Source organism: Coffea arabica, chromosome 7e (assembly GCF_036785885.1).
Source record: "Coffea arabica cultivar ET-39 chromosome 7e, Coffea Arabica ET-39 HiFi, whole genome shotgun sequence".
Classification (NCBI taxonomy): Eukaryota; Viridiplantae; Streptophyta; class Magnoliopsida; order Gentianales; family Rubiaceae; genus Coffea; species Coffea arabica.
This window is the reverse complement of record NC_092323.1, coordinates 3,318,448-3,337,960: the sequence shown is the minus strand read 5'-3', so window position 1 is coordinate 3,337,960 and position 19,513 is coordinate 3,318,448. Positions and strand designations below refer to the sequence as shown.

Below are 19,513 nucleotides of genomic sequence, written 5' to 3'. Positions count from 1 at the left end.
GGTTTAATCTATTCAAATTTGACTTGATTATCTTGTTAAGTAACTTGAATTTGACTCCAATTGAATCAGTACGAGTTTGAGTTGAGCCTTTGGTCAACCAAGTCACTTGCGACCAGAATAATTTGATTAATTTACTCCTTTAGTTGTTTTCTTGACTCTCGGCCATACCACAAGGAGGTTTTTTGGGATTTAACCCCCAAAATTTTGACACAATAGACCCCTCGGTTTGCTTTTTTTTTTTTTTTTTTTTTGTCGACGGGGTGGGGTGTCCGGGTCAAGTCCGTAAAGGCGGCCCGACTAATCCCCACTTCGGCCGACTAATCCCCTCGGTTTGCTATTTGGTATTGGCAAATAGGTACCTCAATTTGCTCATTAGCTCTCCATTAAAAAAAAAAAAGGTGTTGAGTGGCGTTACCACAATATGATGAGGAGAGAATTGAAATTTGAAAAACCCTTAGCCGTGAATTGTGAGCTTGGGCATAAATCGTAAACCTGGCGGTCGCTTCCTGCTGCCTGCACTTACCCACCATCCACTAAATAAATTCAGTGCGGAGTTAATTCTTTTTTATTCTTTTTTTTTTTTAAATTTGTTAAGCAGCAGCCGAGCAGCCTGAAACCGGAGACTTAGAGAGGAAGAAGGACGCTGAGAGATTTGCCAGAAGAAAAATGGGAAAAATATCATGGATGAAGCTTAAGGGAAGCCAGAACCTGAGGCTGCGCCTTCTATTATCGACACTCTCCTCAACTCCTATCCTCATCGAGGACATTCGCGCCGACGCCACCTGGCCTGGCATCCGCCCCCACGAGGTCTCCTTCCTCCGCCTCCTTGAGAAGATCTCCGACGACTGCCTGGTTGAAATCAACGAAACCGGTAACCCTTTTTCGGCTAAGCTAATACTCGGTCCAGGGTTTCAGCTTCTCTACATTTCTTTTGCTAATTTGATGCTGTAAATTTTGCGATTTAGGCACAAAATTGAAGTATAAGCCGGGGATTGTGATGGGTGGGAAGCATTTAATTCATGACTGCGGCGTTATTCGGTCTATCGGATATTTCTTGGAGCCGTTGATTCTGCTTGGTTTGTTTGGAAAGAAGCCCCTCTGCATAAGGCTCAGAGGTAGAACTCTTTGCCCCCTCCTTTTCCTGCTCCAGAATTTTTTCTCCCTGCTCGAAGATAGTTAAATGCAACATTCATTTCTTTGGTGAAATACGAGATCGTCTGTTAGGTAAAATTTGTTGTATACATATTGTCGTGGTTACTTGCAAATTGAGCAAAGTTTTGTGGTTTCTTGGTATCTTAAGATGTGGACTCGTTTTAGTGGTAATTATTCTGGAATTTCCTGTCATCAGTAAAATTGCACAGGTAATCGAAAATTCATGCGATTGTCATTGAGTTTCTATGATATTTGGCTTCTTTATTGTGGGAAGATGGGGAGTGTTAAGGGAATTGCTGACTGGTATTCTGTGAAATAGATTTGGGGAAAAGGTAAGAGGGTGGAGCTGCTGGAATGAAAACCATGTAGGTTATCCTAAATTAACAGTATGGAGGACTGGAGAGAATAGAATTGGTTACGATGCCTCAGAAAATAATTGTTAATTGAGAATGTCCCTGCTTTGTTAAACTTTCCAGCATCGTGATTGCCAAAAGAATAGCTCAATTGTTGTGTAAAATCCAAACATGGTTACATAGGGCTGCACTAGACTTTCAGCCAGAGTACTAAACCAACAACTTATTGTGATCATCTTAGTTGGTCTTTTTAGGTGATATTTGATCATTTTCTGGAGGTGTTTGAATGCTAATCCACAAACCAAGAATCAAATTACTACAGTTATGGGGTTCTGCTGATGATACCTTACATGAGGAGGCTGTCATCTTCCAATTACCACATTTATGCATTGTTCTCCAAAATAAGTGCCCTCTACCACTGAGCTGAAGTCATCTCATGTTGCATAACTAGTAGTAAAGCTAGTGTTTTTACTCATGTTAGATGGCAATTACACAGCTGGACCTGTGTTATCTCTGAGTTTCTTAGTGGTTTCTCCTGATCGGTTGTATAAGCATGTATTCTGCACCTTCAATCATAAGGTTAACCAATTGTTTCATATGCAGGAATTACCAATGATTCTAAGGATCCATCTGTTGATACATTCAGATCAACTACTTTACCCATTTTGAAACGGTTTGGAGTTAATCCAGAAGGATTGGAGCTAAAAATTGAGAGCCGCGGTGTTGCTCCTGGTGGGGGCGGTGAAGTTATTTTGTCGGTCCCCATTCTCCAGGATAGTTTACGAGTGAGATTTTTATGATTTGACTTACTAGCTTTTTGAAGTTCATCTTTTTTCAATATGTACCTTATTTCCAAATATAATACAAGTTTTGTCTTTTGGTGTTGCACTGTAAAGGCAGTTACCTGGATTGATGAAGGAATGGTTAAGAGGATTCGAGGAGTGACTTTTTCAACTAGAGTGTCTGTTCAGTTTGAGAACACCATGATACATGCAGCTCGTGGGATCTTTAACCGTTTGCTTCCAGATGTACACATATTTACGGATCATAAAGCTGGTTTACTGGCTGGAAGGTATGTCCACCTTTTCAATGTAATTTGCTATTATGGTGCATTCCTTGCGTATCTATAGTTTCTCATGTCACAGATCCATCAGAAATACCTCATTTCTTGAGTGTGGTGCTTGACATGACCAGATATTTTTTTGCTTCTCGGTACTGTTGCAGGTCGCCTGGTTATGGGATTTCACTTGTTGCAGAAACGACTTCTGGGTGCTTCATCTCAGCTGATAATTCGGTATGTTATGCACAAGGGGAGGAAGAGGCTGAGATTGAGGATGAGGCAATGCAAGACTTGATGCCTCCAGAAGACACTGGTGAGGAAGCTGCTGGTGTCTTGCTTGGGGAGATCGAACAAGGAGGGGTGGTAGATTCTACTCATCAGGTTGTTCTAAAGACCTGCACATTTGATCACTGCTGTTTCATGAATTTTTTGGTTTTATTATGGATGTCATTCTAGCAGAGCTTTAGATAATGGAGAATTTCTTAATGTAGTTGTTATAGAATCTGTGGATCAGCTTGCATGTTAAGTTAGTCTTTGATGCATGTATTGTTCCTGCCATGATGTGAAGAGTACGCTTGCTTTGTGCTGTAAGAGCCTTTCGGGGAACTGCAGTTTGCACCTTTTCAGCTAGCCTCTCGATATTCTCCCTGCATGTTAAGTTTGGTGATGAGGCGTGAATTTTCTGTCCCATGTCATCATGACTATACTTCTTTATCAATTTTTTTTCTCTGGAGAAAATCTGCATCAATGGAATCTTACTGAGCCTCCGTGGGGGAGTGTTGTATGCACCTGATTTGTTAGACTTGTATTCTACATTCTGTAAAACAAATATTGGTCTTATTATAAATATTTTATATATCATGATTTTTTAAGTTGAGCTGTGTATCTTTCCCTTATGGCAGCTTATTATTTTTGTTTTACAGGGATTGTTGTTTCTTCTTTGTGCATTGTGTCCACAAGATGTTTCGAAGGTTCGTGTTGGTAAGCTTTCACCCTATGGAATTGAAGTACTCAGGCATATCAGAGACTTTTTGGGGGTCAAATTTGTAATCAAGCCAGATCCATCGACAGAAACCGTCATCCTTAAATGTGTGGGTTGTGGATTAAAGAACTTATCCAGAAAGGTCTCATGAGGAGCAAATGGCAGTAGGTATAAAAAATATTCTCAACTTGGTCTGCAGTGGGTTGAGTTGTGGTTTTCAGCTAGGGTTTCCGTCCTGTTCCACTAGCACTGGGCTGTCATTGGTTTCCTTCGATGAAAAAAGAATCATCCTCAATTTAAGAGGCATTTAGTTTTGTTTTTCCTTTTTTATTTTAATCGGCAGAGCAGAATATGATTTCATGTAGTAGTAGTTTTCAATTGAGTAAATCTGTTGAATTTGACTGGAACTTGCCGCTGCATCGGGGTAATTCTTGATGCTTTTTCTCCTAGCATCCTCAGTTCTTTCTCAGCAGCGCTATCGTAATTCTATTGTAATGATTCTTCAGCGCTCCTTTCATTATCCATAGAAATACCGCAGCTTTTCTTGTTGCCGCTCAAGTGCCTTTTCATTCAGCATGACACGAATAAATGCTAAAACAGGTGGATGTACTCCAATGGAGGGGGAAAGCAGGAAGTTTCTTGGCAAAAGCAATATTATCATGATTGCCCTGAAAGTTCGAGTTTTAAAAAACGAAAGCATGTTTATTAAAATCTGTTTCTGGGCGAGTATGTAATTATGTACCCTGCCTTCACAAAGTCAGTCTTTCAAAAAGGCGATGCGGCTATTGTTTAACCACATGATAAATCTAGTGGAGTGTCTAGTTAATTAAATCCACCTGAATTTGTAGTTCACATACCATAATACATTTTAAGGTATCAGTAATTAGAAACGAACAGCCAATATCGGAAATCATAATCACAAAAAGGTCTTGAAAATTGCTGAGTCAGTAGTAACATCATTGGTGTCTGCTTCGAAGGTATGGCATGGAAATATCCAAGTAACTTCAACCTCGACTTCCGCGTGACGCACTCTCTCTTTTAGGTCTTGAGTGGAGTATTCGGTAATTGGTAGGAAACTTCAGCGAAACAACAGATGTGCCCGTCCACTTTTCTTTAGGTCTCGTCAATGGAAGAATATCAGTTTATTATTTATAGAGAAGAGATGATGATCATGGATGGCTCAATTGTACTCAATTCTGCCTCCAGTTAAACACAGTAGTGTACTACTTACTGTTCGCGATCAATCATCTCAAATGCAAATGCATCATCAGAAGAGAAAAAGTCCTCCCATGACCTACGAATTCCGAGTATATCCACGCGAAACCAATTTATTGCCCTCAATGACCTACCTGCTCTTGATGTCTAATAGCATTGGCACAATTTTCCGGGCGTATTCCTCCGGCCACAGTAGGCTTCTAGCTTTCATCTTCTTCATATGCCCCGCCTGCTTCTTGCTAGAATATTGTTTCTGCGCCTACCACCGACTGCCGCAGCATGACAAGTCAGCCCGCAAGAAGTTTCTTGCGGTGGCAATTTGGTGCTTGTTTACTGCCATCATGTTTGGGTTCACCTACCAATTCGCACCGCTTTTCAGCCTTGCCGCCGCCGCGCCTCTCTACGCCGTTGCATTCGCTGCCAGCGCATTCATGTTTTATGTCTACATTATCCACGTCGACGTCGAGGAATGCTGTAACGACAACAATCGGTTCTCCGGGGGAAATTTCGAAATCATTTTTGACAAAGTATAAGCTCAAGAAGTTACTACTGCTCTACATTTTTTTTTTTATTTTGGATATGTTCCTAATGGTTGAATGAATAAGAGCAGAGTGGAAGTTTTCACATTTTTTTTTTTTTTTTTTTGGGGGGGGAGTGGGGGGGGGGGGGTGGTTTTCTGGTATGGTTTTGTCCTGCCTTTAGCCCATTTAAATCAGAGTATCCCAATTGGGTAGTGGATTTTAAGTTTGTAGTATTTGATTTTGTTATCATGGAATGAGGCTTTGGGCTTTTCATGTTCGAATGCATTGGCAAGCGCACTGGTTAAATTAAATCTGTCGTATCGTATCCAATACACTGCACTACTGTTATTATCAGTTTGGTGTACACAGGAATGGATCCAAAATTACCGTCTCTTTAATCATTTTTTGCTGTGAAAGAAGTAGAACGTTACATGGGCCTCTTAGTAACAGAGTTTCCTAAACTCAGCTTTACTATACCACCACATGTCCATATATATATATATATGGTCACCAAATCAGAATGGATTATACGAATTACTTGCGCGATCAAATAAAATTGCAAAATTATTTAAACACGTCTGGAGGGTTGAGGAATAAAATGACCAATCTAAAGCATACCCCCAAACCAATATCAACTATTGGAGGATGGATCGATGGGGAACTAAGTGAGCAGCTAATATGCCAAATGGAGGCACTTCCTTTGACATTGACCGGCTTCATAAAATCAATAATGGTAATACTGATAATTGGTAACAAGATAGAATTAGATTGGGTGATAAGGCGAGATAAATGGTAAATAAGATATTCTAAATTCATAACCTTTCATTTGAAAAAAAAATTAATACTAACAAGGTAGCAATTGCCAATCTGGTGCGGTCGATGATTCCCAGCAGTGCAATGCTCCCAACCTTTTGGGCTATGATTGGGCTTGGGCCTAGGACCAGCTATCTGCATCCGTCTACATCCCTTAAATTCCATTGCCACTGGGGCGGAGCATTTACGCTATAGTTCCTTCGGCTTAAGGAAAACAGGGGCAATTTTCCCAATTACCAAACAGACAGAAAGAAGTAACGTCGTCGGCAGGTCAGGCATGGGATCAGTTCTGTCTAGCTTTTTCGGAGGGGAAGGAGCCGCGGCGGCGGCTGAGTCCTCAGAGCCATCACGCGTGACGACTTTTCATTCATCTAACCGATGGCAGCTTCACTTCAACAGCTCCAAGCAATTAAACAAATTGGTTCGTCTTCCGCCTCCTTGTGGTTATAATATAATATACAATCATTGTAGTTTATGCTTGAAAATTCTGTAAAATTTCTTTTTTTTTTGTTTGGGTTTCTACTTTAATAATTTTGCCCAATGGTGGTTATATGGAATCTGAATTACTAATTTTAATACGTAATACTGATGAATTAGATGGTAGTGGATTTTGCGGCATCCTGGTGTGGACCCTGCAAGTTGATGGAGCCATTGGTGAAGGACATGTCTGGGAAATATACGGACATCGATTTCGTCAAGATCGACGTCGACGAGCTCCCTGTGCGTGTTTTTTTTTGTTGAACCTTCACTGATAATAACGCCTGCGTCTCTGTTTAGATGTGGTAATTTTGGATTGCATTAATTTGGATGATGGATTTGGGAAAAAAATTGATGGGGTTTTGGTTTTGGGGATTATTGTAGGATGTGGCCCAGGAGCATAGAGTGCAGGCTATGCCGACATTCTTGCTGCTGAAGCAAGGGAAGGAAGTTGATAGGATAGTGGGAGCCAAGAAAGATGAGCTGGAGAAGAAGATTCTCAAGCACAGGGAAGCCCCCAAATTTGCTGCCTAACACGGCCTCAGCCCCTCCCATCAATCATCATCGCTATTACAACTAGTACTAAGTTCACAATTGCATTGCTTGCTTCACCGCTACTACTACTACTACTGGTACACAATTTCGTTGCAAGCGCTGCTGCTAGTCAAACAAGTAATGCTACTCGAATTAAATTATATGAGTGATGGAAGGATTTCCAAAGTTTGAGATACTGGTAGAAATTTATTGGTCTTCCTGTGTATTCTGAGTGGGCTGTGCAAAATCTGTACCATGTATGTATTACGTATTCCTGTGGCTTCTCATTGAGAATATGTAGGATTACTCCCATTTTTTCTTATTTCTGAGGCGGCAATTTATTTGATTTTTTTTTTTTAATTTTATTTTACGATTGTAGGAATCTTGTTAGTGAGGGCGAAAATCTAGAATTCCGTGTACCCGTTTAGACCTTAATAATTAAACCCACAAGTTCACGCGGAGGAACAATTGGGTACATTCTTAAGAGTTTCTGATTCATATAGGCAGGCTTAGTTTCAGAATAAAATTCGAATTCATTTTCAAATCTATTTTGGAAATTTCAGAGTAGCAATTTAAATGCGACCTATTGTTCACAAGATCATGGAAGGCAGTACACCAGCCCCCATCACATGGTGAACAGATGCCAATATTTCCAGCTGCGGAGTGCCGAAATTAGTTAAAAGGCTATACAAAAAGACATCATCCAAACTGTATCATTGTCACTACCACTGGCTTTGGGTAATATTATCTACCAAATTGAAGATGAACCGCTCTCTCCTCAAACAGTGTATGATTGCTGTATTGTATCTATATCCAGATTCTTCGACTTCACGACACTTTCAACGTGGCCCTTCAATGTGCGCAATTCCCTCAGCCTGCAAGAAGAAAAAATAAAATCCCAAATACAGCATCGGTAGAAAACAAAATTCTCAATGTAAGCAGTATCAGAGTTTGAAACACGCTAGTTGTTGATGTATCATCTTCCTGCTATTTGATGAAGAGCCTAACTGATTACAAAACACTGCGAAATTAAATTTGGCTGAAATAATTAAGAGAACACCCAACATAGCCAATTTTGGCACCACAGCATTTCAACAAATAAAAGTGGGCATCTTTAGCTCAAAGGTTTTTTCAGTACCTTGCCATTTCAGCTCGTCGCCTTGCTTCTTCAGCTATCTGATTAAGATCTGCAGCGCGACTATGGTCACCAAACTGAGTCTCAGGTGGATGCAGCCCATGGAGCGTCCTCTGTGCCTGTACCCATTTAAGCTCCCTTTCTTCCTTTCCAAAATCCTTTTTCTTTGTGAATGCAACCTGGACAATGAAAATACCGTCCCAAATCATTCAGCAAAACTTAAATAGTTAGCTTAATCATTCAGTTCATCTGGCATTTCATACCCTTTGCTCAATGAGAAGATCCCAGGCCTTCCCGCTCAAGATATATCGGACGAAGAATTTGAGAAAATCAAGTGGGATGTAGCATACAATGTTATAGAGCCAGACTACCCCAGCCCATCCCCATCCGATCCCTTCTATTGCAGCAAAATTCCAGTTGCAATAAACAGCAATCAAGGTAGCAATCTGCTTGTGCAGAAAAGAGTGAGCAAGGTCACCTCTATAGTGGATATTATTACAAAAACTGTGAAACGACAAAATTGTCTTACCAACTGAGCTCCAACAAAAGCTAGGCCAAGGAATAGTCCTGGACGCTCAACAAAAGACCAGCTCCTGGCTCTCGTGACAAATATGAGTGCTTGACTGATGATACTGACTTGCAGATAAATTGCAGATGCTAGCTTCCTGAAGCCATCATGTTCAGTTTTATGTAGAGTTGCCATGCCAACATCATGTGCAGTTTTATGTAGAGTTGCCACGCCAAATTTGTGCTGGAAATTCATAAGAAAATGCAATTGGTTATTCAAACTGCATGCTAGATAGGCAAAAAACTTTTCTTCATCATTTATGTTGTTGTTCTAAGCAGGTAATGGAAGTTGAAGTACAGCCAGTTTCAACTAAAGAAGGAAGCGCATCATCTAAAGCAGATTCACAAAATCACGTAGAATATTAGTAAAGGAATCTGAAAGTATGTACCAAATCCAAGATGCACTACAGATGCTTTTTGACAAGAAAGGAGAGCCAAAGTTCCTTTTTGACAAGATATGAACCACAATCAAGAAAATATAGCTGAAGTGGGATCAGGAGCACAAGGCAACAAGCAACAATTAAAAACAAAGATCATAACTCATGCATGTGCTTCAATACCTTCAGCAGCAAACAAAGAACAGTTGATTTGATAAACCACCAATCAGATTGATGTGAAATTTCAGTTAAAGATTAGTTTCTGGTACCGGGAAGAAGTCTGTGTCATATGCTGCCCAGAAGAAGATGACAGTCATCACTGCCAAGTAACCACCAAGAACGATTCCAGTAGCAAAAATCTCACCCAGCCTCCAGCAATCTGGTAGAGGAGATGGTTTTACCCTGTCCTTCGATATTGTCATGATTGTACCTAGCATGCAAAGTGCCAGCTAGTGAAAGAAAAGTACTTTTAACAGGCCACACAGTTTTCCTCCGCAACAATCATTGTGATTTGACAAAAGGTGAAAGAAGCATATAAACAACATAGCATACAGTCTATTGGCATGTCAGGTAGAGAAGAAGCATTCAGATGCAGAAATAAGGATACGTACCATCATTGAGAATTGCAATGATTAGCACCATGAAAGGTGGAAAGTCAAATTTCCAAATCAGTGCAAGTAACAGGAAACCAAGCTGTCACAGCATAATTTACATGATTAGAAAGACACAAGTGAGAATCAACAGTTAAAAAACATGTTGGTTTGCCCTTGTGGGTTCCTTTGGACAACAAATTCACACTTACCACTATACGGATTGTGATAGAAACTGCATAGATCTGCAAAACGGAAATGGCAAACAGATTATTTTGCTTAAATTTTAAGTAGCAGTGACCAGCAGTGCAGACTTGCTGCTGTTTGGCTTGAAGAATATGACAACACACTATGAAAGTTGGAGGTCGGTAAGGAATCATTTAAAATGTCACAAAGGTCGGGAAATGAAATGCTTAGGCAGCAATTTGGCTTTTCATGAAACACAAATTATCAAAGATAGAGCAGGCAGTGCTAAGGACACCAAAATTATACAAACCAACTAATGACTATAAGCAAGTGGTAAGATCCTTGATCAGCCACTTACTCATGTCTCTGATAAACTGATGGGCAAGCAAAATTAACATTATTAATGCATAATAGCAATACTAACCAACACTGGCAACTTACTGTATAATTTTTCATCCTCTGAAAGATTGCTCGACTGGTTAAAACAGCACTTATAATAACACTAAGACCAGGTTCCGTCAGAACAATGTCAGAAGCATCCCGAGCAGCATCAGTTGCATCAGCAACAGCTATTCCAATATCAGCCTTCTTGAGAGCAGGGGCATCATTTACTCCATCACCAGTCATTCCGCATATATGCTTTTTAGCTTGCAGGCGTTTAACTATTTCATACTTGTGTTCTGCACAAATATGAGACATCAAAATCAGTAAAGTGAGTTACTTGGAAGAAAATGTACACTAAAAATATATGATTTTAGAAAAAAAAATTTCAGATTGCAGAAGCTAAAAGAAGAGGCTAAAGATTGAAGAAACTACTACGAAGGAACTTTCTTTCTTTTTTTTTTTTTGGGGGGGGGGGGGGGGGGGGGAGGGGAATTCTTACCAGGGAAAACACCAGCAAAACCATCAGCTTTTTCAATCAAGTCATCCACAGGCAAGGAAATAAGAGATTCATCCTTATTCTGTCCTAACAAAGCAGAAGAAGGATACATGTTGGTTCCCATTCCCAAACGACGTCCTGTTTCTTTGCCTATTGCTAGTTGATCACCTGACAGATTTTAAGATAATATAGCAAAATCAAATATCATGATTGAATTAAAACAATCAAGAGTTGGAAAGCTAGTTTAAGGAAGACATACCAGTGATCATTTTCACATTTACCCCAAGATTTAAAGCCCTTTTGATCGTTTCAGCACTGTCATGCCTGGGTGGATCAAAAAGAGGCATGAGGCCAATAAATTGCCAGGGACCTCCCAAACTTTCTTTCCTTCCTTCAGGGACTTCCTGCAGATGTCAAGGCAACAAAGTCATAATCAGAAACTTGTAAAAGTATCAGCTTTGAGCATAGTACTAAGGTTTTCCAACTAAACAAGAAGCAAGGAAATACATTACCTGATATGCCACTGCAAGAGAACGCAACCCTCTCTCTGCAAATTTATCAATCACAGCATGAATTTTGCCCTCTATGTCTGATTTATTATGCGCAAGATTTAGAATCTGAAAACCCCACACACACATAGATAAGAACATATAACCAGCGACATTGTGGAAATGAAATCAGTTACCAGTTGGTTCATGACTACCTGTTCAGGAGCACCTTTGCTGACTCTATGCATTTTGCCTCTATTGTCAATATACGTCAAAGCAGTGCGCTTATCAGTTGGGTTAAATGGAAGGAAGTGAACCTCTTGAATACCAGCCCTCGCCTCTTTTGGGTCTGCCAACATCCCAACAATAGCAGCATCGATTGCATCTTGGTTTTCCAACCGAGCAGCTCTGGCAGCCATTAAGACTACAGTGTCTACATCCACTCCTTTGGCAAATACCTACAAAAGTATGTATCATAAGAAGTCGAAACAACATTTAGGATGACAACTTCAAGAAATTGTGGATCAAAACCTTCTTCATTTCCATTTTGTACAGACCTCAATAAGATTCTTGTCAACACTAAGTTTGTTCAATGTCAAAGTTCCTGTTTTATCGCTGCAAAGTACGTCCATGCCTGCCATTTCTTCTATTGCAGTCATTCTTTTAGTAATAGCTCCCTGTGTTATAGACAAATATGTTGGTGCTGTTGATAATCTCGAATTGATCAAGGATGACACAATCACAATTTGCAAAAATGAAACCAACCTGCAAAGACAAACGGTGGGAACCAATTGCCATTGTAACAGACAAAACTGTTGGCATGGCAATTGGAATCCCTCCAATAAGAAGTACCAGCAAATTGTCAATCCCCGGTCTGTAGGGCCGATTTTGAATGGGATACATCACAATGACCTCTGTGATCATTCCCACAGCAATCGAACATATACAGAAATTTCCAATGGCAGTCAAGACCTAATATGAAACAAGAGAACAACGTCAGATAAATGAGCAAGTCTGAAACACCCATAAGGCAAGAATGCATCTGAAAGAAACACTCATACAGCAAGTTCAATGGCCATTAGTCCTTGCACAAAAAGACAACAGTATGGAATATGGTTTCTTGTTTAACAAGGAAATCAATGTGAGAAGGCTGAGTTATACCTTCTGAAAATGTCCCTGTTGATTTGTAGAGTCAACAAGGTGAGCAGCCTTGCCAAAGAAGGTGTGAACACCAGTTGCAATCACTACTGCTTCAATCTCCCCTTGTTTGCATGTAGACCCTGAATAAACACCCTCCCTAGGGGCTTTGGACACAGGAAGGGATTCTCCAGTCAAGGCAGACTGTGGAGGCAACGTGGGTTGGTGAACAAAGAATTCTACTATGTGAAGAAACAAAAATCAGAAAATATCACTATTTGAAAAAATAAAGATAATGGAGCACCTGGTCTATTTTCAGTGGATCACCATCAAGAAGACGAGCATCTGCTGGAATAATGTCCCCAAGCTTTATACTTATAATATCACCAGGTACAAGAATTGATGCATCTTGCTCACTCCAGCTGCCATCTCGAAGCACCTATAACATTTTTCATTTTCACCCATTAATAGAAGATAAAACTATACAATATGAAACTCTTGTTAGAAGGCAAGATGGAGTTTCAAAATTTGGAATAACACTCTATCAACAGAATACTATGATGCAGAATCCTAAATTTGACTTTTCTCAATACCTTGGCTTTGGGAGAAAGGCGGGCCATTAATGCTGCAGCAGCATTACCAGCATTGTTCTCCTCATAGAAACTAATACTTGAATTGATGAGAAGCAGAATACTAATCCCAACAAAATCTTGCCAATCAGGAGGTTTTCCCTGTTGAGAGAGTGAGAGTCAGAAGCAGCAAAAAGTTAAAACAGAACAACGCTAAGACTGAGAAAAAAAAAATCACTGTATGTGGTATTAATAACAATATGTGAGCCCCGAATGAATGTCATAGAACTTTACTTGATCAGAAAGTGCACATAATTACGTGCTCTACCTTCTTTCTTTTGCTCTAAGAGATCATTGAGGTAAAACATGGCATACATCAACCATAAGCAAGAACATAAGTTCAACACATCGTAAAAAAGAAGGGTAAGCTATGAAACAGCACCCAGCTAAAAAATAAAATAATATAAAAATGAGAGAAAGTAAAAAACAACAGATGGCTATTGATTAATATTCAACTCCAACAGTAAGTGGAAATCCGAAAAAGGAACCCAAAATAAAAAACCGAACTGACATAGTAAGAAGCCTGGGGACAGCAAATACCAACTGTACCCCCCCCCCCTTCTCTCTCTCTCTCTCTCGTCTATATAAAAATAGCAACACTAGTTTGGTTACCCAGACCATGCATGGCATGCTATTCTTCTCTCTCTTTTTTCCTTTTTCTCTTAAGTAAAACCAAAACTCCTTGAACAAACTTAAAATATACTACTACGTGGCCATAGTCCATACTCCAGCTTGAGAAGCTATATAGAAAATCACCAAGAAGTACTAAACAAATAAAAGCAAAAAAACAGACTGAATATATCATATTCGATTGATCTTATTAATTCCAACAAAATTGTCACGCTCCACAGAAGAAGAAGAAGAAGCGAAGGGAAGAAATAGGAGCTTACGCCTCCATTAGCGAGTGCAATGGCCATTACGGCAGCAGCTTCCATGACCCATGAGAGTGGATTCCACATGAATCCCAGAAACTTCAGAACCTTGCTTTCCTGCAACCCTCCCCCAAACCCCGAGTATTCAACAAAATCTCAACGTCAGCACCAAATAGAAACCCCCGATTAAAATAGTAATAACGAAAGGGGGGAAAAAATCATCTGCAACAACCAAACTTAAAAAAAAAAAAGAAAGGAAAGGAAAAATTCAAACAAAAATAGCAAACAAATAAAACAGACCTCCTTCTCTTCCAGTTTGTTGTAACCAAAAATCTGCAGTCTCCTTTGTGCATCCTCAGACGAAAGCCCCTCCTTGGTACACCGCAAATTCTCGAAAACCTCCTCCAGCGGAATATTCTCCTGTGATTTTTATTTGTCGTCACAATAGATAAATTAGGAAATCAAGAATAAAAAGCTATCATAAACTTAGTAATAGCTATTAGACGCAAGTTACTAGTGTTGAAATGTAAAAATGTAAAACGAAAAAAAAATGAATGAGAAAAAAATAAGTTACAAGAAGAGAGAAGTGGCAGAGACCAAGTCGACGGCCTCCTTCTTCAGTGCCTCCATAGCTTCGTCTTGTGCCGCCATCTCTGCTTCTCCCTTCAGTTTTCATCAGGCACACATTAGGAAGGAAAAAAAAAAGGATCATCAGTATATAAACGAACAAACAACTAAATAATGTACAGATGAAAATTGGTTAATTTTGTTCTGAGAGCAACGAAGTAGCAAGTAAAACTGAAAAAGAAGAGGAAAAAAGGAGCAGAGGCTATGCATGTATGGAGAAGAAGAAGAAGAAGAGGGAAGCAGGCGTCAGAAAGTGTGTGTGTTAACCTTGCTTTTTGTGGCGTGGTTTATCGAATAGCGGTGCTGCAGCTGCTGCTGATAACGGAGGAGTAGACCAGCAGACTAGCAGTAGTTGTAGTATTACTTTACTGATCGGAAAACAGAAAATGAGTCGAAAGAGGCCTTAAATACAAGAGATGCCAAAGAGCAGCGGCCACCTCCCACCACCCTTTCTCCGCTCTCTCCACTCCCTCTCTCTCTCTCTGAATATCTCTCTGCGCTCTGCTACTCAGTCCTCACGCAAATATCATGCCTTTTCCTCTCCTTATATACCCGCCACCTGCGCTCTCTCTGTTTCTTTTATAGTGAGTATATTTTCCTTTTATTTATTGATGACTGGATTTGATTTTGATGACAAGGCAGATAGAATAGACAACTACCAGCAGCATTATTTCAGTGGAATTCCAAATGTTCTTACTTTACTTGTTGCACCCTTTGTTTATAAATAAATAAATAAATAACTACTACAAAAATTCTTTTTCTTCTCCCCCTTCCACCTTTATTATTGTGCTTCCCTCATTTTTTTTTTTTTTTCATGGAACAGCCGTGCCAAAGTTGGCGAGTCCCGCGTGGAGTGCAACAGCAACACCTCCCTTGGTTCCTCATTCTGACGATTCTACCCCTGACAGTGCTTTTTATCTAACCCACTCTTTAAGGAATGACGAGAGGATTAAAGGGCAACAAACAATCCAGCTTTCACCCTACCTATCCTGCTTTTCTATTTTTATTCCTTTTTTTTTTCCCCAGTTGAGAAAAAAAAATGCGTGAATGGTTTCCTAACTTATCCTTAGAAAATTTTTTTTGCAAAAATTCCTTCTTTTCATTTTTTTTGATCAGTTAATTAGTCGATCTCTTTCTCTTTTCACGTTCGAGTAAAATATCTAGAATTATATATTAAATTATAATGAGCTGAAAAGTAGTAGGTATATCTTATATTCCAAATAACCAATCCTTTTTTTTTAAAAAAAAAAAAGAAAAGATGTCAGTCTTAAAGGTATAAACTACGAATAAATAGAGAAATTACCGTGAATTTGTAATAGACAACATTGTAAGTGGATATGCTGAGAAAAGAGGCTTTCCAAGAAAATGCAGTAGTAATTTTGCCACAGATTAGAATCGTTTTAACATCTCATGGAATTTAATCAATGCATGCCCTTTTTCTATACCAAAAATGCGTCCTTGTGAAAAGATTTTCCTAGGATGTCAGCCCTGAAGGTGGATTGTGGCCGGCATCTGAGAACAGCGCAAAAGTAGTCAGACTAGAAAAGAAAAGATGGGATCTCATCACGTAATTCCCTTAGCAGCTGTTCTTGCTTGGTTGGCTCATACTTCTTGCTCGATGAAGGAGGTGGTAAAAGGATTGGAGAAAAAATCTTATTTGAATTGCTATTTTTAGTAATTTTCATAAATATATCTATATCTATATATACTATAGATTTGAAGGAATATCGGACGGAACTCATTGAACTCAGTCCCACTCTCTTTCTCCCATCCCAAAGTTTCCGGACTTTCTTCCATGCTTTTCCCTTTCCTTGCTCAAAAACCATAAAAATTGATTTCTAGTATACTTCTTCACTATTAGTCCGATAAGCTGTGTGTGGAGGAAATTGAAATTTCTCAATCAATTAATTATCCCATTAGCCTTGGATGTAATTGACGGCGACAAATTGCATCTTCATGTGGTATCGGCATTCTTTTTTGGCCCTATTATATCACATGGATTCTAACCCTATTTACAGTGAAAAAAATTTAAAGGAGATGTCAGAGCACCCTTTTGATCTAATAAGTTATTATATCTACTAACCCTCTTATTATACACAACCTTTTTAGCCTCTCTTCCCCATTAGATTATGATAAATTAGATTATAAAAAATTATTGTCACCATAAAAAAAAATATATCTATATATATATATATATTATATCACTGCAAAGAAAATGTGCTTTGACTTAATTTTTTTGGAGAGTTGTTTAGTGTTAAGGATTTTTATTTTTTAAGTTTTTGAGAAGGGATTTTTTATTATTTTTCTTTAGAAAGGGTTCTAGTTGTAAGATATCTAATGGGAATTGAGATCTTATTTTTTTTAAAAATCTCAAATATTTAGAGTTTTTTTTTGGGTATATTATATGATGATCCAACCCACAAAAAGAACTGTGATTGGAAATTGTTTGATCGTCCTTTTCAAGAAGAAAAATACAATCAACTTGAATTCTGGAATAGTTTCGGGACCACTATTTGAGAGCTCAGTGAAACACTACTGGTACAAGTCTTCAAAGTAACATAACAAAATGAATTGCATTTTGCCTTCCACGATTGAATAAACTCTCAATCTAGCTGCGAATTGGCGGCCCCTTTTGTACGATCGGGGTTTGTGGAGAGATATTGTGCTGCTGCTCCTTGATGGTTGACGCGTGTTGTCAGCTTTTCTCTTTGTAACGACCCACGCGACTGGTATAACTGCCTCACAAGAGGATTTTGTTTCAGCCACCCGCCAGTCCCAAGGATGGTCTTCACGCGTTGAGAATGCGGATAGCAAAAGTCAAAAATGCCCCTCTCCCGTAAGAAAAATTGTAACTCATCAGCGGTCTCAGATAGCAGTCTTTGGGACCGGGATCCTGAGAAATCGGAAACATGGAAAATCTCTAAACATGGAAAATGTTTAAAGTATTTTTTTTTTTTTTTTTTGGTTTGGTTGGATCATGGATGAAATGCTTAAAGGACTAGGAAGAATTCAACTAGGAATTGAATTACGGGAGAATAACGCAAAGTATCGAATATGGTGCCAGATGTCCACTTCCGAGTGTTCTCATATGCATGTCTGTGCTTGTAACATCGGTGACATGCCATTTTTGCACTACTCACGCTGACGCATGACCGGAACGATGAAAACTCCACAGGAGATTAGTCAATGCAGCACCCGGACACGGTTCATGAATTCCATTACGTGGCCTCCTCACTAGGGAAATGAGCAGTTCACAACGTCGCTCGGTCCCTTCAGCATCCCTTTTATGCCTCCACTAACCCACCCCACAATTCCACTTTCTATTTATTAGCCTTTTTTATTTTATTTAATTTTATATACACTGATGATATATATATTATTATGATTGAAAATATGACACATATATAAAATTTAAATTTAAATTGTGAGTCATACATGTAATAGTAAATAATACTAACAATATTTTAGAAAAATTAAAAATTAACTATATTATTCAATTGAAAGATGAACTATAATTTGAAACGGATAAAAAATAAAAATAAAACTATTAAAGTCGACAGAGGAAGTACTATTTCAGAACAGGCAGGAGATCAGAGTATTCATAGCAAGCCCGTAATTTTGTCACTTTCTGTTTCCATTTGACGAGAGGGAAGAAAAGGGGTTAAATTTTGACTATTCTCATTCTTAAGAAGTTAACAGAATCATAAAACCAGACATAAGAAAATTATTCATCTTTCGTACTGGGACACATATAGAAAGTGGAAAACAATACGCAAGTAGTGGAAAAGCGTTTGGCAGATAGCTGTTAGTCAACGTCGCTTTTAATCGTTCGGTTAATTGAGATGTTATAATCTTTTAGAAAGAACTTTCATCCTTATAACTATATATATATTGTCTGACTCTGATTTAAGCATTTCAAGGGATAAGTTGACAGATAATAAAATGACATTAATTTGACTCAAAACGTGACTCATCAATGATCAGTCTTTCAACAACGTGCTTTTGTGTAATAAATGGTAATTACGGATGAGAGTCCTCAAGTTCGTTTTGCATTCAGGGTAAAGAAAGGGACACCATAATTTTCAGCACATTTTACCTAGTTATTACGACCAGGGCAGCAGGAACGGTTGCAGGTGTAATCGTTCCTGACAGTTATATGCATTTTACACACGGCGTAACTTTGTTTGCACATGGTGTAATTTACTTTCAACAACGTAACAAAATTTTGTGAATCCCACACATGTTGTTAAAATTGAGATACAGGATAAAATCTGAACCGTACAAATTTTTTTGACCAAAACTTAACTGTGAACTACCAAAAACGGTTGCTTCCTGCAACCGTTCCTGCCCCTCTTCCAGCTATTACAGTTATTACTAACACGTTTGTCATTTCCTTAAAAAGTTTTGTTCAGCATGATTGTGGATATAGAATTCTTTCGTTATTTGAGCATGATTATGGACACAGTCACTTTTGCGATCGATTTGAAAGCATTTCTCGTGTGCCTTGTCTAAAATATAACTACTCTTTTTTCCCGAGTAAGCGTCTAACGCAAAATTTGCAAATCTTTATTGGTGAGTGACAAAAAAAAAATTAATTATTCCAAATTCTATTAGGCTTTCAGATTTGTTTTGCTCATATTTGGTGATTTAATGGTGAGAGATCTCATCTGGATGGATCCTTCATCCTTCCTTTCGCAGTTTCGTAAATAGAACATACATGGTACTGTTTCATTTGGTCATTCGTTTCCTTTACTGAGTAGTTGGCCGAGTTTGTTACATATTTTTTTTATGCTTTAGAAGGTAGGAATTGATATTATCGCGTCTTGCGCACCCATTTTATTTTCTTCGGAAGCTTGAAAGAGAACATATATGCTCCTTTCGTAGAGTCGAATTTGCTGTCCAACGTTTGACAAAAAAA

At 38.8% G+C, this 19,513-nt stretch overlaps 3 protein-coding genes across 4 annotated transcripts; 2 read left to right on the top strand and 1 right to left on the bottom strand.

Moving 5' to 3' along the window:
- The first annotated feature begins 476 nt into the window (after nt 1-476).
- On the top strand, nt 477-3,954 carry LOC113722805 (probable RNA 3'-terminal phosphate cyclase-like protein). Its single transcript, XM_027246025.2, has 6 exons — nt 477-871; nt 966-1,115; nt 2,109-2,290; nt 2,402-2,577; nt 2,730-2,946; nt 3,489-3,954. The coding sequence occupies exons 1-6, from the start codon at nt 667-669 to the stop codon at nt 3,696-3,698; spliced, it is 1,140 nt and encodes a 379-aa protein (XP_027101826.2). The 5' UTR covers nt 477-666; the 3' UTR covers nt 3,699-3,954.
- A 2,321-nt stretch (nt 3,955-6,275) lies between these two features.
- On the top strand, nt 6,276-7,429 carry LOC113722997 (thioredoxin H2-like). Its single transcript, XM_027246243.2, has 3 exons — nt 6,276-6,517; nt 6,694-6,816; nt 6,958-7,429. Exons 1-3 carry the CDS (start codon nt 6,374-6,376, stop codon nt 7,105-7,107), a joined length of 417 nt encoding a protein of 138 aa, XP_027102044.2. The 5' UTR covers nt 6,276-6,373; the 3' UTR covers nt 7,108-7,429.
- A 191-nt stretch (nt 7,430-7,620) lies between these two features.
- On the bottom strand, nt 7,621-15,111 carry LOC113722995 (plasma membrane ATPase 1-like). 2 transcript variants are annotated; one of them, XM_072059104.1, is made up of 21 exons: nt 14,863-15,111; nt 14,566-14,631; nt 14,269-14,388; nt 13,987-14,085; nt 13,061-13,198; nt 12,772-12,906; nt 12,492-12,671; nt 12,096-12,302; nt 11,888-12,007; nt 11,546-11,788; nt 11,355-11,459; nt 11,102-11,246; nt 10,846-11,010; nt 10,404-10,642; nt 9,989-10,021; nt 9,798-9,879; nt 9,456-9,616; nt 8,772-8,993; nt 8,506-8,688; nt 8,246-8,421; nt 7,621-7,982 (listed from the first exon to the last, which is right to left on the bottom strand). In XM_072059104.1, exons 2-21 carry the CDS (start codon nt 14,617-14,619, stop codon nt 7,886-7,888), a joined length of 2,904 nt encoding a protein of 967 aa, XP_071915205.1. In that variant the 5' UTR covers nt 14,620-14,631; nt 14,863-15,111; the 3' UTR covers nt 7,621-7,885. The 2 variants fall into 2 exon arrangements, with proteins under 2 accessions (XP_071915205.1, XP_071915206.1); XM_072059105.1 differs by having other exon boundaries at nt 14,543-14,631; nt 14,863-14,998.
- Between the last annotated feature and the right edge of the window lie 4,402 nt (nt 15,112-19,513).

Excerpts from the sequence above, each read along its gene's own strand:
- LOC113722805 (XM_027246025.2), top strand. The coding sequence starts at position 667 with ATGGGAAAAATATCATGGATGAAGCTTAAGGGAAGCCAGAACCTGAGG. Across the intron at positions 2,291-2,401 it reads TTCTCCAGGATAGTTTACGA|GCAGTTACCTGGATTGATGA; the intron begins GTGAGATTTTTA and ends TGCACTGTAAAG. Across the intron at positions 2,947-3,488 it reads TGGTAGATTCTACTCATCAG|GGATTGTTGTTTCTTCTTTG; the intron begins GTTGTTCTAAAG and ends TTTGTTTTACAG.
- LOC113722997 (XM_027246243.2), top strand. The coding sequence starts at position 6,374 with ATGGGATCAGTTCTGTCTAGCTTTTTCGGAGGGGAAGGAGCCGCGGCG. Across the intron at positions 6,518-6,693 it reads CCAAGCAATTAAACAAATTG|ATGGTAGTGGATTTTGCGGC; the intron begins GTTCGTCTTCCG and ends CTGATGAATTAG. Across the intron at positions 6,817-6,957 it reads TCGACGTCGACGAGCTCCCT|GATGTGGCCCAGGAGCATAG; the intron begins GTGCGTGTTTTT and ends GGATTATTGTAG.
- LOC113722995 (XM_072059104.1), bottom strand. The coding sequence starts at position 14,619 with ATGGCGGCACAAGACGAAGCTATGGAGGCACTGAAGAAGGAGGCCGTC. Across the intron at positions 12,672-12,771 it reads ATCCACTGAAAATAGACCAG|TCTGCCTTGACTGGAGAATC; the intron begins GTGCTCCATTAT and ends TTGCCTCCACAG. Across the intron at positions 10,643-10,845 it reads TTTTGCTGGTGTTTTCCCTG|AACACAAGTATGAAATAGTT; the intron begins GTAAGAATTCCC and ends ATATTTGTGCAG.